Source organism: Somniosus microcephalus, unplaced genomic scaffold (genome assembly GCF_052327205.1).
Source record: "Somniosus microcephalus isolate GS21.2 unplaced genomic scaffold, FLI_Smic_1.0 unresolved_chr7, whole genome shotgun sequence".
In the NCBI taxonomy this organism is placed as follows: Eukaryota; Metazoa; Chordata; class Chondrichthyes; order Squaliformes; family Somniosidae; genus Somniosus; species Somniosus microcephalus.
In genome coordinates, this window is record NW_028225185.1 from 3,220,708 (window position 1) to 3,238,091 (window position 17,384).

General features: G+C 49.9%; 1 protein-coding gene across 1 annotated transcript in view; it reads right to left on the reverse strand.

Annotated features, from left to right (window-relative positions):
• clk2a (CDC-like kinase 2a) overlaps positions 1-10,753 on the reverse strand; it is a 47,921-nt gene extending 37,168 nt beyond the window's left edge. Inside the window, exons 1-2 of the mRNA XM_085978462.1 lie at positions 10,647-10,753; positions 2,291-2,454 (exon numbers count right to left, since the gene is read on the reverse strand). Of these exons, the coding sequence (XP_085834588.1) occupies positions 2,291-2,454 (164 nt within the window). The 5' untranslated portion in view covers positions 10,647-10,753. The remainder of the gene's footprint in view (positions 1-2,290; positions 2,455-10,646) is intronic.
• Between the last annotated feature and the right edge of the window lie 6,631 nt (positions 10,754-17,384).

Here is a 17,384-nt window from a genome sequence, read left to right on the forward strand (position 1 = left end):
AGAATGTGAAGAAGAATGGATTCGGTGCGGGTCTTGACTTGTGTGGTTGGAGTTTGAGAGTGGAGAGAATGTGAAGAAGAATGGATTCGGTGCGGGTCTTGACTCGTGTGGTTTGAGTTTGAGAGTGGAGAGAATGTGAAGAAGAATGGATTCGGTGCGGGTCTTGACTCGTGTGGTTTGAGTTTGAGAGTGAGAGAATGTGAAGAAGAATGGATTCGGTGCGGGTTTTGACTTGTGTGGTTTGAGTTTGAGAGTGGAGAATGTGAAGAAGAATGGATTCGGTGCGGGTCTTGACTTGTGTGGTTTGAGTTTGAGAAGGGAGAGAATGTGAAGAAGAATGGATTCGGTGCGGGTCTTGACTTGTGTGGTTTGAGTTTGAGAAGGGAGAGAATGTGAAGAAGAATGGATTCGGTGCGGGTCTTGACTCGTGTGGTTTGAGTTTGAGAAGGGAGAGAATGTGAAGAAGAATGGATTCGGTGCGGGTCTTGACTTGTGTGGTTTGAGTTTGAGAGTGGAGAGAATGTGAAGAAGAATGGATTCGGTGCGGGTCTTGACTTGTGTGGTTTGAGTTTGAGAGTGGAGAGAATGTGAAGAAGAATGGATTCGGTGCGGGTCTTGACTTGTGTGGTTTGAGTCTGAGAGTGGAGAGAATGTGAAGAAGAATGGATTCGGTGCGGGTCTTGACTCGTGTGGTTTGAGTTTGAGAGTGAGAGAATGTGAAGAAGAATGGATTCGGTGCGGGTCTTGACTTGTTTGGTTTGAGTTGGAGAGTGGAGAATGTGAAGAAGAATGGATTTGGTGCGGGTCTTGACTTGTTTGGTTTGAGTTGGAGAGTGGAGAATGTGAAGAAGAATGGATTCGGTGCGGGTCTTGACTTGTTTGGTTTGAGTTGGAGAGTGGAGAATGTGAAGAAGAATGGATTCGGTGCGGGTCTTGACTTGTGTGGTTTGAGTTTGAGAGTGGAGAATGTGAAGAAGAATGGATTCGGTGCGGGTCTTGACTCGTGTGGTTTGAGTTTGAGTGTGAGAGAATGTGAAGAAGAATGGATTCGGTGCGGGTCTTGACTTGTGTGGTTTGAGTCTGAGAGTGGAGAATGTGAAGAAGAATGCATTCGGTGCGGGTCTTGACTTGTGTGGTTTGAATTGGAGAGTGGAGAGAATGTGAAGAAGAATGGATTCGGTGCGGGTCTTGACTCGTGTGGTTTGAGTTTGAGAGTGGAGAATGTGAAGAAGAATGGATTCGGTGCGGGTCTTGACTTGTGTGGTTTGCGTTTGAGAGTGGAGAATGTGAAGAAGAATGGATTCGGTGCGGGTCTTGACTTGTGTGGTTGGAGTTTGAGAGTGGAGAGAATGTGAAGAAGAATGGATTCGGTGCGGGTCTTGACTCGTGTGGTTTGAGTTGGAGAGTGGTGAATGTGAAGAAGAATGGATTCGGTGCGGGTCTTGACTTGTGTGGTTTGAGTTTGAGAGTGGAGAGAATGTGAAGAAGAATGGATTCGGTGCGGGTCTTGACTTGTGTGGTTGGAGTTTGAGAGTGGAGAGAATGTGAAGAAGAATGGATTCGGTGCGGGTCTTGACTCGTGTGGTTTGAGTTGGAGAGTGGAGAGAATGTGAAGAAGAATGGATTCGGTGCGGGTCTTGACTTGTGTGGTTTGAGTTTGAGAGTGGAGAGAATGTGAAGAAGAATGGATTCGGTGCGGGTCTTGACTTGTGTGGTTTGAGTTTGAGAGTGGAGAGAATGTGACCTCTAGCACGTTCATCCATCCCGTACACCCGAAACAACAAACCTGTCGGTGGCAATGAGCCAACAGTAGCGGAGAGTCACAGCTGTGGCTGTCTGATAAACATTTCCCTTTGCAGCTCTTCGCTTTGAACGGCTGGGCATCCCTGCTACAGATTTACTCGAAAAAACTAGGCAAGAAGATCTAGCAAGCTACTTCTCTGAGGGAATTTAACTTGTGAGCACAGAGCTCCACGAGTAGAGCTACCAGATCACAATCCAAACAGAAGAGTGCTGCCTTTCTGTTACACACAGCTGGTACAAGTTGTGCAGTGCTCTGGACTGCACTCAACGGTAGCTGATTGCTCCACTGTGTCGAGAGTTCACTCTTGTGACCCTCTGCACCCTACACATTTATCCTGTCATCCCGCCAGAGTGGGCAGGGAGAAGGGAAGACAAGTCACAAATGGGGCAAAACCAATTTCAGCTTCGAATGAAGTGCGCTGCAATAAACGGCCCACTGGCCTCTTGCTCGCTTGCCCGCCCGCCAATAGGGAGAAATATTACAAACCTTCTGGACCTGATGTAACTTTCATTCCTGTGCCGCCTGTCTCGGTCACTGCTCCTCGACCGAGACCGGGATCTCCGCCTCCCACGTCTGCTTCTCCGGTAACGATCGTGGTAACTGTCCCGGCTCTCCCGGTCTGACGAGCGGTACCGCCTCAAACGAGGCATCTACAAAAAAAAAAGGGTTTTTTTTTTTGGTGGGTAAATGGAGTCGAGGTTCAGGTCAGCCATGACCTGGCAGAACAGGCTCGAGGGGCTGAGAGGCCTCCTCCTGTTCCTATCTGTTAGGAAGCAGATAGTCAGCATTTGACAAAACCTTTTTAGAAATCACCTGCGCCGTTCTCAAAATTGTATGTTGCCAACGTCGGTGAGATGTAGCCTGGAATTTCAGGCTTTTACCAATTCCTATGAAAATGTCCGGCCTCAATTAAAACACCAACAGGAAAGAAACAACTTTATACACCACCTTTAACATTGCAAAGCAGCCCATGGTGCTTAAATACCACCCTCTTGGTTCACAGCTAAAATGGTTTTGGCGATGCTTTATTATTTGTCTGTGCCATGTGGGCAGCACCGGGTAAGCAGTGCCCAACGGACATGAAAAGTCAACCACATGTCGCAGGACAGCAGCTTACATACATGCCGGAACAGGTAGGGGTGACCGGTTCCCTTCCTGGGTAGGTGGGCAACACAGTCGAAGCAGAATTTATTATCCCAGTTGATTCAATGCCCTCAGAGCAACCACAGAGCATTGGGACTGGAGGCACGTGGGCCCGATCGGGCAGGGGTCGGCTGATCGTCACCCCTGAAGGGCAGTGAACCAGTTGGGTTTTTAAACAATCCCACAGCTCTTGAGGTGTATAAAATGATGAGGGGCCTGGATAGAGTGGATAGGAAGGACCGATTTCCCGGAGCAGAGAGGTCAATAACCAGGGGGCAGAGATTGAAAGTCATTGGGAGAAGGATTAGAGGGGAGTTGAGGAGAACTTTCTTCACCCAGAGGGTGGTGGGGGTCTGGAACTCACTGCCTGAAAGGGTGGTCGAGGCAGAAACCCTCATCGCATTTAAAAAGTACTTGGATATGCACCTGAAGTGCCAGAAACGACAGGGCTACAGACCGAGAGCTGGAAAGTGAGATCGGGTGGATAGCTCTGTTGGCCGGCACGGACATGATGGGCCGAACGGCCTCCTTCGGTGCCGTAAATTTCTATGGTTCTCTCAAGGTGTTTGCAATCTCTGTACCGGGACAGCTTTTTCAGCCAGCAATCATCCTCAAGTTTGAGATGTGAAAAGGCTGTGCATCAGATGGACTGCATCCTCGGTCTCGATCCTATCCCCACCCCGCCAGGCAGCCTTGTTGTGTAACAGAAATTTTGCAAAAAGAGTTAGGGGCCGTGTGACAAATTCAAACCCCAGTCTGTGCCATTGCAGAGACTGCCCTTGGTGTTGAGAGAGATTTGGGTGTCCTCGTGCAAGAAACACAGAGAGTTAGCATGCAGCTACAGCAAGCATTAAGGAAGGCAAATGGCAAGTTGGCCTCTATTGCAAGGGGGTTGGAGTATAAGAGTGAGGAAGTCTTGCTACAATTGTACAGGGCCCTGGTGAGACCACACCTGGAGTACTGCGCACAGTTTTGGCCTCCTTATCGGAGAAAGGACGTGGCAGAAGTGGAAAAGGTAGAAGCAATGGAAGGGGTGAAAATTGCTAGACAGGATGTACTAGACAGGCTGGGTGTGCTTAGAGTGGACAAGTCGCCTGGTCCAGATGGCTTGCATCCCAGGTTGCTGAGGGAATTGGGGGAGGAGATAGCGGAAGGGCTGGCCATAATTTTCCAAAATTCCCTAGATTCGGGGGAGGTGCCTGAGGATTGGAAAGTGGCAAATGTGACCCCATTGTTCAAGAATGGGTGTAAGGACAATCCTAGTAACTACAGGCCGGTCAGTTTAACATCAGTGGTGGGTAAAGTTTTAGAAACAATAATCAAGGAAAACATTAATGGGCACTTGGAGAGGTTTAAACTAATTGAGAGCCAACATAGATTTGTAAAAGGCAGATTGTGTTTGACTAATCTAATTGAATTTTTGATGATGCAACAGGGAGGATTGAAATGGATGCTGTCTACATGGATTTTCAGAGGGCGTTTGACAAAATTGAGGCTCATGGAATAGGTGGGTCAGTGGCAGCTTGGATAAGGAATTGGCTTAAGGACAGAAAACAGCGAGTTGTGGTGAATGGCTGTTTTTCAGACTGGAGGATGGTAGACAGTGGTGTTCCCCAAGGGTCAGTGCTGGGGCCACTGCTTTTTTTGATTATATATAAATGACCTGGATATTGGAATACTGAGTAGAATTTCTAAATTTGCCGATAACACCAAACTTGGGGGTGTGGCAAACAGTGAGGAGGATACCAATCGACTGCAACAGGACATGGAAAGGCTAGCAGAATGGGCAGACAAGTGGCAGATGGAATTTAATACAGAGAAGTGTGAGGTGATGCATTTTGGCAGAAGGAACAGGGAGAGGCAATATACACTTAATGGCACAGTTTTAAAGAGTGTGCAGGGACAGAGGGACCTGGGAGTTAATGTGCATAGGTCCCTGAAGGTGGCAGGACATATTGAGAGAGTGGTTAGCAAAGCATATGGGATCTTGGGTTTCATAAATAGAGGTATTGAGTACAAAAGTAGAGAAGTTATGCTGAACCTTTATAAAGTGCTGGTTAGGCCACAACTGGAGTACTGCATCCAGTTCAGGTCACCACACTTTAGGAAGGATGTGAAGGCCCTTGAGAGGGTGCAGAGGAGATTTACCAGAATGGTTCCGGGGATGGGGGATCTTAGCTACAAGGACAGGTTGGAGAAGCTGGATTTGTTTTCATTAGAGCAAAGGAGGTTGAGGGGTGATTTGATAGAGGTGTACAAGATTATGATGGGTTTGGATAGGCTAGACGGGGAAAGGCTGTTCCCACTAGCTGATGGTACAAGGACTGGGGGACACAGATTTCAGGTTTTGGGCAAGAGATACAGGGGGACGTGAGGAAAATCTTTTTTACGCAGCGAGTGGTGAGAACCTGGAACTCGCTGCCGACGGAAGTGGTGGAAGCGGAGACACTCGATGTTTTCAAGGGGAGACTGGATAGGCACTTGAGGGAAATAAACTTGCTGGGTTCCGGGGATAGAGCGGGGGGAATGGGACTGACTGGATTGCTCTACAGAGAGCTGGCACCGACTCGATGGGCCGAATGGCCTCCTTCTGTGCCGTTATGACTCTATGACATACTTGCATTAGAGGTAATGCAACAAAGGTTCACTAGGTATTACATTTTGGTAGGAAGAATGGAGAGGTCACTTCTCACTTGGAGGTCACGAGTCTGGGTGGGGTAGAGGAACAAAGGGATCTCGGAGTACAAATACACAAATCACTAAAAGTTGCGACACAGGGTAACAAGGCCATAAAAATGAAACCAAGCTCGGGTTTATTTCTAGAGGGATAGAATTGAAAGTAGGGAAGTGATGCTAAACCTGTATCGAACCTTGGTTAGACCGCACTCAGAGTACTGCGTACAGTTCTGGTCGCCATATTATAAAAAGGATATAGAGGCACTGGAGAGGGTGCAGAGAAGATTTACAAGGATGATACCAGAAATGCGAGGGTATACATATCAGGAACAGATGAACAGGCTGGGTCTCTTTTCTCTTGAAAATAAAAGGCTGGGGGGTGACCTAATAGAGGTCTTTAAAATTAGGAGAGGTTTTGATAGAGTGGATACAGAGAGAATGTTCCCACTTGTGGGGAAGAGCAGAACCAGAGGCCGTCAATATAAGATAGTCACCAAGAAATCCAGTAGGGAATTCAGGAGAAACTTCTTTACCCAGAGAGTGGTGAGAATGTGGAACTCGCTACCACAGGGAGTGGTTGAGGCGAATAGTAGAGATGCATTTAAGGGGAGGCTGGACAAGCACGAGGGAGAAGGGAATAGAGGGTTATGTTGATAGATTTAGATGAGGAAAGACGGGAGGAGGCTCGAGTGGAGCATAAACACCGGCACGGACTGGTTGGGCCGAATGGCCTGTTTCTGGGCTGTATATGTAGATTGATCTCTGGGATGAGAGGGTTGTCCAATGATGAGTAGATTGAGCCGATACTCTCTGGGGTTTAGAAGAATGAGAGGTGATCTCATTGAAACATACAAGATTCTGAGGGGGATTGACAGGGTAGATGCTGAGAGGCTGTTTCCCCCTGGCTGGAGAGTCTAGAACCAGGGGTCACAGTCTCAGGATAAGGGGTCGGCCATTGAGGACTGAGATGAGGAGGAATTTCTTCACCCAGAGAGTGGTGAACCTGTGGAATTCTCTGCCACAGAAGGCAGTGGAGGCCAATTCATTAAATATATTCAAGAAGGAGTTGGGTATATTTCTTAAGGCTAAAGGGATATGGGGAGAAGGCAGGGACAGGGTACTGAGTGTGGATGATCAGCCATGATCTCATTGAATGGCGGAGCAGGCTCGAGGGGCCGAATGGCCGACTCCTGCTCCTATCTTCTATGTTTCTAAACCAATGGGGAGGGAGGGGCAGGGCTGCTCAACCAATGGGGAGAACATAAGAACATAAGAAATAGGAGCAGGAGTAGGCCAATCGGCGCCTCGAGCCTGCTCCGCCATTCAATAAGATCATGGCTGATCTGATCCTAACCGCCAATCCACTATCACAGAACCATCTCCTGAATCTGACAGAATTAGACACACGAAATAGGAGCAGGATCAGGCTACACGGCCCCTGGGCCCACTCCGCTACCCACAGGGCCATGGCCGATCCGAACCTAGACTCATGTCCAAATTCCTGCCCGCTCCCCGTAACCCTTAATTCCCTTTACTTCTAGGAAACTGTCTATTTCTGTTTTAAATTTATGTAATGATGTAGCTTCTACAGCTTTTTAGGGCAGCATATTCCATGGACCTACCACCCTCTGAGTGAAGTAGTTCCTCCTCATCTCAGTTTTGAAAGAGCAGCCCCTTATTCTAAGACTATGCCCCCTAGTTCTAGTTTCACCCATCATCGGGAACATCCTCCCCGCATCCACCCGATCCAACCCCTTCACAATCTTATATGTTTCAATAAGATCGCCTCTCATTCTTCTGAACTCCAATGAGTAGAGTCCCAATCTACTCAACCTCTCCTCATATGTCCATCCCCTCATCCCCGGGATTAACCGAGTGAACCTTCTTTGTACTGACTCGAGAGCAAGTATGTCCTTTCTTAAGTATGGACACCAAAACTGTACGCAGTATTCCAGGTGCGGTCTCACCAATACCTTGTACAACTGAAGCAATACCTCTCTATTTTTATATTCTATCCCCCTAGCAATGAAAGCCAACATTCCATTGGCCTTCTTAATCACTTGCTGCACCTGCATACTAACCTTTTGAGTTTCGTGCACCAGGACCCTCAGGTCCCTTTGTACTTCAGTACTTTCCAGTTTCTTGCCATTAAGATAATAACTTGCTCTACGATTTTTCCTGCCAAAGTGCATAACCTCACACTTTCCAGTATTGTATTCCATCTGCCAAATCTCTGCCCACTTACTTAGCCTGTCTATGTCCCCTTGCAGGTTTTTTATGTCCTCCTCACTCACTACTTTCCCTCCCATCTTAGTATCATCTGCAAACTTGGATATGTTACACTCGGTCCCCTCCTCCAAATCGTTAATATAGATTGTAAAGAGTTGGGGACCCAGCACTGACCCCTGCGGAACACCACTAGTTACTGATTGCCAGTCTGAGAATGAACCATTTATTCCAACTCTCTGCCTTCTGTTAGATAGCCAATCCTCTATCCATGCCAGAATATTACCCCTAATCCTGTGACTTTTTATCTTAGAAGATAGGAGCAGGAGTAGGCCATTCGGCCCTTCGAGCCTGCTCCGCCATTCAACAAGATCATGGCTGATCATCCAAACCCTAGCACCCGGTCCCTACACCGACAGCCATCCCACCCAAGCCCTATCCCCGCAACCCCACGTATTTAATCCCCCCTAACACTAAGGGTCAATTTTTTTTATCATGGCCAATCAACCTAACCCGCACATCTTTGGACTGTGGGAGGAAACCGGAGCACCGGAGGAAACCCACGCAAACACGGGGAGAATGTGCAAACTCCACACAGACAGTCGCCCGAGGCCGGATTTGAACCCGGGTCCCTGGCGCTGTGAAGCAATAATCTTTTGTGTGGCACCTTGTCAAATGCCTTTTGGAAGTCTAAATACACTACGTCCACTGGTTCCCCTTTATCCACCCTATATGTTACTTCCTCAAAGAACTCCAGCAAATTTGTCAAACATGACTTCCCCTTCATAAAACCATGCTGACTTTGTCCTATTAAATTATGATTATCCAAATGTCCTGTTACTGTCTCCTTAATAATGGACTCCAAAATTTTACCTACCACAGATGTTAGGCTAACCGGTCTATAGTTTCCAGCCTTCTGTCTACTGCCCTTTTTAAATAAGGGTGTTACATTAGCAGTTTTCCAGTCTGCCGGGACCTTTGCCGAGTCCAGGGAGTTTTGGAAAATTACCAATGCATCCACAATCCCTACCGCCACTTCCCTCAAGACCCTAGGATGTAAGCCATCAGGTCCAGGTGATTTATCTGCCTTGAGCCCCATTATTTTACCAAGTACCACTTCCTTAGTGATTTTGATCGTGTTTCGCTCCTCCCCCCCTATAGCCCCCTGTTTGTCCAGTGTTGGGATATTCTTAGTGTCTTCTACTGTAAAGACTGATGTAAAATATTCATTCAGTGTTTTTGCCATCTCCATATTTCCCACCATTAATTTCCCGGTCTCATCCTCTAAGGGACCAACATTTACTTTAGCCACCCTTTTTCTTTTTATATAACTATAAAAACTCTTACTATCTGTTTTTATATTGTTTGCTAATTTATTTTCATAATCTATCTTCCCTTTCTTAATCAATCTTTTTGTTATTTTTTGCTGTCTTTTAAAGTTTTCCCAATCCTCTATCCTGCCACTAGATTTGGCTACCTTATATGCCCTTGTTTTTAGTCGAATACTATCCTTAATTTCTTTACTTAGCCACGGATGGCTGTCTTTTCTTTTACACCCTTTTCTTCTCAGTGGAATATATTTTTTTTGGAAGTTGTAAAATAACTCCTTAAATGTGCACCACTGATCATGTATCGTCTTACCCTTTAATCTATTTTCCCAATCCACTCTACTCAATTCCGCTCTCATACCTTCATAGTCTCCTTTATTCAAGCTTAGCACGCTTGTTTGAGATCCAACCTTCTCACCCTCTAATTGAATATGGAATTCAACCATGTTATGGTCACTCATTCCAAGGGGATCCTTTACTAGGACATTTTTAATTAATCCTGTCTCATTACACAGGACCAGATCTAAGGTTGCTTGCCCCCTGGTCGGTTCAGTTACATACTGCTCAAGAAACCCATCCCTAATACACTCAATGAACTCATCCTCAAGGCAGCCCTGCCCAATTTGATTTGTCCAATTAATATGATAGTTAAAATCCCCCATAATTATAGATGTTCCCTTATTACAAGCCTCAACTATTTCCTGATTGATACTCCGTCCAACAGAGTTGCAACTGTTCGGAGGCCTATAGACTACGCCCACTAGTGTTTTTTCCCCCTTATTATTCCTTACCTCCACCCAAACTGTTTCATTATCCTGATCTTTTGACCCAATATCATTTCTCTGTATTACAGTGATTCCTTCCTTTATTAACATAGCCACCCCACCTCCCCTTCCTTCCTGCCTGTCCTTCCTGATCGTTAAATAACCTGGTTTGGGTTTCAGTATTTGGGCTAACCGGTCTATAGTTTCCAGCCTTCTTGGGGCAGGGCTGTTAAACCAATGGGGAGGGATGCAAACCCTGGGCTTGCAGGAGGGCGATGGGCTGAATGTCAACAATCCAGCTGGGAGACTTCCTCATCCGGGGCACCGCGGCAGAAGGCGGACTACAACCCCCGGCATGCACAGCGCGGGGGAGGGGTGCGCATGCGCGCGGCCCAGAAATCGCCCACCCCCCTCACATCAAATAAACATTCACAAAACAAATCACAGGATTATTTATTTCCCAATCCCACCCACCACCAATTGCACAACGATTCCGGAGCGAGCGGCCGCGTTGGTTTGCTGTTATTTTTCTCTCTCTCGCTCGGCGGCCGCCATTTGGCAGCCGCGCCGCCGCCATCTTGTCGCCTGACGGGAGCTTTATTTTTGCGCAAAAAAATCTGTCGTCCCTCAGGTGAAAAAACAAAAGCAAGCTGGCGGGGACTCACTCGCGGTCACACCCCGCCCGCTCCTCCATCCCGCTCTTACCGTTTTCGCAGCCAGCCCAGTGTGTTTGTCCCACAAGAAATCCGTGATGGCGGACTTTCTCCGGACCGCCAACTCTCTCTCTCTCTCTCTCTAACGCTGAAATTAGAAAAAACACCAACGGCAGCGTGGCCCCGCCTCTGCTTTGTGACGCGCCGCCGCCGCCAAGTCCCGCCCCTGCACGCACGCCGGACGTCATCGGTCGCCAGCCCCGCCCACTCACTCACTGACATCACCGGTCGCCAGCCCCGCCCACTGATTAACATCAGCTGGCGCCAGGCCCGCCCACTCAATCTCTGATGTCGCCGGCCCCGCCTATTGACTGATAGCACAGGTCGCCAGCCCCGCCCACACTCACTGACATCACCGGGCGCCAGCCCCGCCCACTTACTCTCTGATAGCACAGGTCGCCAGCCCCGCCCATTCACTCACATGACATCACAGGTCGCCAGTCCCGCCCATTCACTCACTGATATCACAAGTCGCCAAGCCCACTCGCTCACTGATGTCACAGGTCGCCAGCCCCGCCCACTGACTGACATCACCGGGCGCCAGCCCCGCCCACTTCACCTGAAGAAGGAGCAGCGCTCCGAAAGCTTGTGATTTCAAATAAAGCTGTTGGACTATAACCTGGTGTTGTGTGACTTCTTACACTCGCTCACTGATATCGCAGGTCGCCAGCCCCGCCCACTGACTGACATCACCGCCCGCCAAGCCCCGCCCCGCCCCCTCCCACTCTCGCCTCCTGTGCGCCTGCGCCACCGCCGGCAGCGCGCAGCCGCAGAAAGTAGGAGGCCCTTCAGCCCATCCGGCCTGTGCCGGCCCTCTCCACCCTCAGCAACTCCCAATGAAGCACCTTTTGAAGTGTGGTCACTTTTGTACCAAGGATATAAGAACAGAAGAATTAGGAGCAGGATTGCTGGTACATTTGATGGTCTCTGGGTCTCACCATAAGAATCAGGAGCGGGAGTCGGCCATTCGGCCCCTCGAGCCTGCTCCACCATTCAATAAGATCGCGGCTGATCATCGAACTCAACTCCACTTCCCCGCCCGATCCCCATATCCCTCGATTCCCCGAGAGTCCAAAAATCTATCTGTCTCAGCCTTGCATATACTCAACGACTGAGCCTCCATGACCCTCTGGGGCAGAGAATTCCAAAGATTCACCGCCCTCCGAGTGAAGAAATTCCTCCTCATCTCAGTCCTCAATGGCCGACCCCTTATCCTGAGACTGTGACCCCTGGTTCTAGACTCTCCAGCCAGGGGGAAACAGCCTCTCAGCATCTACCCTGTCAATCCCCCTCAGAATCTAAAGGGATCAAGGGGTATGGGGAGAAAGCAGGGACAGGGTACTGAGTTTGGATGATCAGCCATGATCTCGTTGAATGGCGGAGCAGGCTCGAGTGGCTGAATGGCCTACTCCTGCTCCTACCTTCTATGTATCTAGAATCTCATATGTTTCAGTGAGATCACCTCACCTAGTGAGTGAGGAGGACATAAAAAACCTGCAAGGGGACATAGACAGGCTAAGTAAGTGGGCAGAGATTTGGCAGATGGAATACAATACTGGAAAGTGTGAGGTTATGCACTTTGGCAGGAAAAATCATAGAGCAAGTTATTATCTTAATGGCAAGAAACTGGAAAGTACTGTAGTACAAAGGGATCTGGGGGTCCTGGTGCACGAAACTCAAAAAGTTAGTATGCAGGTGCAGCAAGTGATCAAGAAGGCCAATGGAATGTTGGCTTTTATTGCTAGGGGGATAGAATATAAAAACAGGGAGGTATTGCTGCAGTTGTACAAGGTATTGGTGAGACCGCACCTGGAATACTGCATACAGTTTTGGTGTCCATACTTAAGAAAAGACATACTTGCTCTCGAGTCAGTACAAAGAAGGTTCACTCGGTTAATCCTGGGGATGAGGGGGTGGTCATATGAGGAGAGGTTGAGTAGATTGGGACTCTACTCATTGGAGTTCAGAAGAATGAGAGGCGATCTTATTGAAACATATAAGATTGTGAAGGGGCTTGATCGGTGGATGCGGTGAGGATGTTCCCAATGATGGGTGAAACTAGAACTAGGGGGCATAATCTTAGAATAAGGGGCTGCTCTTTCAAAACTGAGATGAGGAGAAACTTCTTCACTCAGAGGGTGGTAGGTTTGTGGAATTTGCTGCCCCAGAAAGCTGTGGAAGCTACATCATTAAATAAATTTAAAACAGAAATAGATAGTTTCCTAGAAGTAAAGGGAATTAAGGGTTACGGGGAGCGGGCAGGAAATTGGACATGAGTCTAGGTTCGGAATGGTCATGGCCCTGTGGGTGGCGGAGCGGGCCCAGGGGCCGTGTAGCCTGGTTCTGCTCCTACTTCTTGTGTTCTAATTCTGTGTTAGATTTCAGGAGATGGTTTTATTCCTGTTCCTGGCTGGGGTGGAGATCGCCTTTACAGAAGGTAAGTACTGTAGCAAATATAGGGACAGAGTGATCTCCTGGACGAGTTTCGATCGCCTGGATGGGTCGGAGAGGAATTTCCCAGATTTTTTCTCCCAAATTGGCCATTGGGTTTTTTATCTGGTTTTTCACCTCTCCCGGGAGATCACATGGGTTCGGGTGGATGCACAGTGATAGAAGATTTGAGGTTAGGATCAGATCAGCCATGATCTTATTGAATGGTGGAGCAGGCTCGAGGGGCCGATTGGCCTACTCCTGCTCCTATTTCTTATGTTCTTATGTTCTGAAAAACTGCAGAGAGTACCGGCCCGATCTACTCAATCAGGAAGCACTCTTTCTCACAAAGCGTCGTAGAAATCAGCAACTCTCTCCTCAGAAGGCGTCGGACGCTGGGGGGTGGGGGTCAATTGGAGCTTTCGCGGCTGAGATCGACGGGTTTTTGTTAGGTAAGGGTATTGAAGGATCTGGAGCAAGGGCGGGTAAGTGGAGTTGAGGTACAGATCAGCCGTGATCTAATTGAATGGAGGAGCAGGCTCGAGGGGCTGAATGGCTTCCTCCTGTTCCTAAAATAGGCTGCTGGCACTAACTGTCTAGATTCACACATGAAACATGGGAACTTGAGGGGGTTACTCTAAGGCACCCACCGTAACAAAGTGTCAGTCAGGGGAGGAGTGGAGCTGAAAATGGCTGATTTATTTAAACCGCAGTCTCCAGGCAGCACTTTGCTGCAGCTGTTCCCATTCGAATTATCTGGGCCACAGACTTCACTGGGGCTGAGATATTTCTGATCAGAGAGATCTCCATCTCTCCGAGCCTCGATCTGCCAGTGTCAGCTGTGGCTCAGTTGGTAGCATGCTCGCCTTTAAATCAGAAGGCTGTGGGTTAAAGTCCCACTCCATGAGACTTGAACACAAAGATCTAGGCTGACACTCCCAGTGCAGTACTGAGGGAGCGCCGCACTGTCGGAGGGGGCGGTACCGAGGGAGCGCCGCACTGTCGGAGGGGCGGTACTGAGGGAGCGCCGCACTGTCGGAGGGGGCGGTACCGAGGGAGCGCCGCACTGTCGGAGGGGCGGTACCGAGGGAGCGCCGCACTGTCGGAGGGGGCGGTACCGAGGGAGCGCCGCACTGTCGGAGGGGCGGTACCGAGGGAGCGCCGCACTGTCGGAGGGGCGGGTACCGAGGGAGCGCCGCACTGTCGGAGGGGCGGTACCGAGGGAGCGCCGCACTGTCGGAGGGGCGGTACCGAGGGAGCGCCGCACTGTCGGAGGGGCGGTACCGAGGGAGCGCCGCACTGTCGGAGGGGCGGTACCGAGGGAGCGCCGCACTGTCGGAGGGGCGGGTACCGAGGGAGCGCCGCACTGTCGGAGGGGCGGTACCGAGGGAGCGCCGCACTGTCGGAGATGCTGTCTTTTGAATGAGACATTAAACTGAGGCCCCGTCTGCCGTCTCAGATGGACGTAAAAGGTCCCATGGCACTATTCGAAGAGCAGGAGAGCTATCCCCGGTGTCAATATTAATCACTAAAAATCACATTGCTGTTTGTGGGAGCTTGCTGTGCGCAAATTGGCTGCCGCATTACCGACAGTGACTACACTTCAAAAGTAGTTCACTGGCTGTGAAGCGCTTTGGGATGTCCGGGAGTCGTGAAAGGCGCTGGAGAAATGCAAGTCTTGTCTTTTTTTTTTAACCAGGAAACAGCGCTCTGTACTGAGCCCCCTTCCCGGGGACAGTCGGGATCCATCATAAGCTGAAGGTGGGATTCCAGCCAGTCGCTCCCTCTGGGCCATCCCCAGCGCTCCAGCCCTGCCGAACCAGCGAGCTTGGAGCCAGAACACACAAGGTCTGTCGGATCAGCTTACACTCACGCGGCCCTTTGAATGGCATTTCGCAGATGGACTGCGGATCGGGAAACAGTTGCAGCATCACAGGGGGAGACTGAAAATAATCAGTGATGCGCGAGACGTGGAGAGGGGAAAGTGAGTTCCAGACAGCATTGCCAAATGAGGTTAATGCCAGTGGTGGGATGAAGGGTTGGTGGGGGGCGGGTGGGGAAGAGGGTGCTGAAATGGCCTGAATTATAAGATTGAATCAGGGAGCATATTATAAGGCTTCTTTTTTATTCGTTCTCAGGCTGTGGGCGTCGCTGGCAAGAGCCAGCATTTATTGCCCATCCCTAGTTGCCCCTTGAGAAGGTGGTGGTGAGCCGCCTTCTTGAACCGCTGCAGTCCGTGTGGTGAAGGTGCTCCCACAGTGCTGTTAGGGAGCGAGTTCCAGGATTTTGACCCAACGACGATGAAGGAACGGCCGATATATTTCCAAGTCAGGATGGTGTGTGTGACTTGGAGGGGAACTTGGAGGTGGTGGTGTTCCCATGCGCCTGCTGCCCTTGTCCTTCTAGGTGGAAGAGGTCGCGGGTTTGTGAGGTGCTGCCGAAGAAGCCTTGGCGAGTTGCTGCAGTGCATCTTGTAGATGGTACACACTGCAGCCACGGTGCGCCGGTGGTGGAGGGAGTGAGTGTTTAAGGTGGTGGATGGGGTGCCAATCAAGTGGGCTGCTTTGTCCTGGATGGTGTCGAGCTTCTTGAGTGTTGTTGGAGCTGCACTCATCCAGGCAAGTGGAGAGTATTCCATCACACGCCTGACTTGTGCCTTGTAGATGGTGGAAAGGCTTTGGGGAGTCAGGAGGTGAGACACTCGCCGCAGAATTCCCAGCCTCTGACCTGCTCTTGTGGCCACAGTATTGATGTGGCTGGTCCAGTTCAGTTTCTGGTCAATGGTGACTCCCAGGATGTCGATGGTGGGGGATTCGGCGATGGTGGGGGATTCGGCGATGGTAATGCCGTTGAATGTCAAAGGGCTGGAGGAGGTTACAGAGACAAGGCAAGGAGAGACCGTGGAGGAATCTGAAAGTGAGGATAAGGTGTTTGAATTTAATATGTTGGGGCGAGGGAGCCTGTGTAGGTAAGTGAGGGTAGGAGTGATGGGCGAGGGGATTTAGCGCTGGACACAGACACAGGCAGCTGTATTAGATGATTCGGCATTTGTGGTTTAATCAAATGGAGACATAACAAAAGTACGGAGAAGGGTTTCAGCAGACGTGGGCGGCGCTGTGCAGTCGTGGTGACGGAGAGGATGTGCAGTTTGATGTTCAGTTCAGGGCGAGCACAGAGGAGGACTGAATCAGCGGCGAGAGAACCGGGTTTGCGATGGGTCGAAAACAAATGGCTTCGGTCTTCCCCGTGTTAAAGGAAGTTGCGGTCTACTTGTGACTCGAGGTCGTGGGGTTCGAGCGAGGTAGCGGAGAGGGAAATCTAGGCGTCAGCAGGTGTACGGGCGCCGATCCGCGGCTGCGGATGATGTCCGGAGGGGCCGGCGCGTAGATGAGGAAAGGAATGGGGCGAAGGGCAGAAGCTCTGGGGTTCTGGAGGTGGTACGGGGGGGCAGGAAGAGAAAGCGATTGCCCTGGCCACGTTCTGATAAGACAGGAATAGAACCACACGGGACAAACCGAGGGAGCTGGACAGCGGAGGAGAGGTGATGGAGGATGATGGGATGCTGCAGAGAGACTGGGGAGGACAAAGAGAGACAACACGCCATGATCACAGTCAGAGGATCAGAGATTTAGAAAAATAGGAGCAGGAGTCGGCCACTCGGCCCTTCGAGCCTGCTCCGCCATTCAATATGATCCTGGCTGATCCTCTATCTCAATACCATATTCCCGCTCTCTCCCCATACCCCTTGATGCCTTTTGTGTCTAGAAATCTATCGATCTCCTTCTTCAATATATTCAGTGACTTGGCCTCCACAGCCTTCTGTGGTAGAGAATTCCACAGGTTCACCACCCTCTGAGTGAAGACATTTCTCCTCATCTCAGTCCTAAATGTCCTACCCCGAGACTATGACCCCTCGTTCTCGACCCCCCCCCCAGCCAGGGGAAACATCCTCCCTGCATCCAGTCTGTCTAGCCCTGTCAGAATTTTATACGTTTCAATGAGATCCCCTCTCATTCTTCTAAACTCTAGTGAATACAGGCCTAGTCGACCCAATCTCTCCTCATACGACAGTCCTGCCATCCCAGGAATCAGTCTGGTGAACCTTCGCTGCACTCCCTCTATGGCAAGTATATCCTTTCTTAGGTAAGGAGACCAAAACTGCACACAGTACTCCAGGTGTGGTCTCACCAAGGCCCTGTATAACTGGAGTAAGACATCCTTGCTCCTGTACTCAAATCCTCTTGCAATGAAGGCCAACAGACCATTTGCCTTCCTAACTGCTTGCTGCACCTGCATGTTT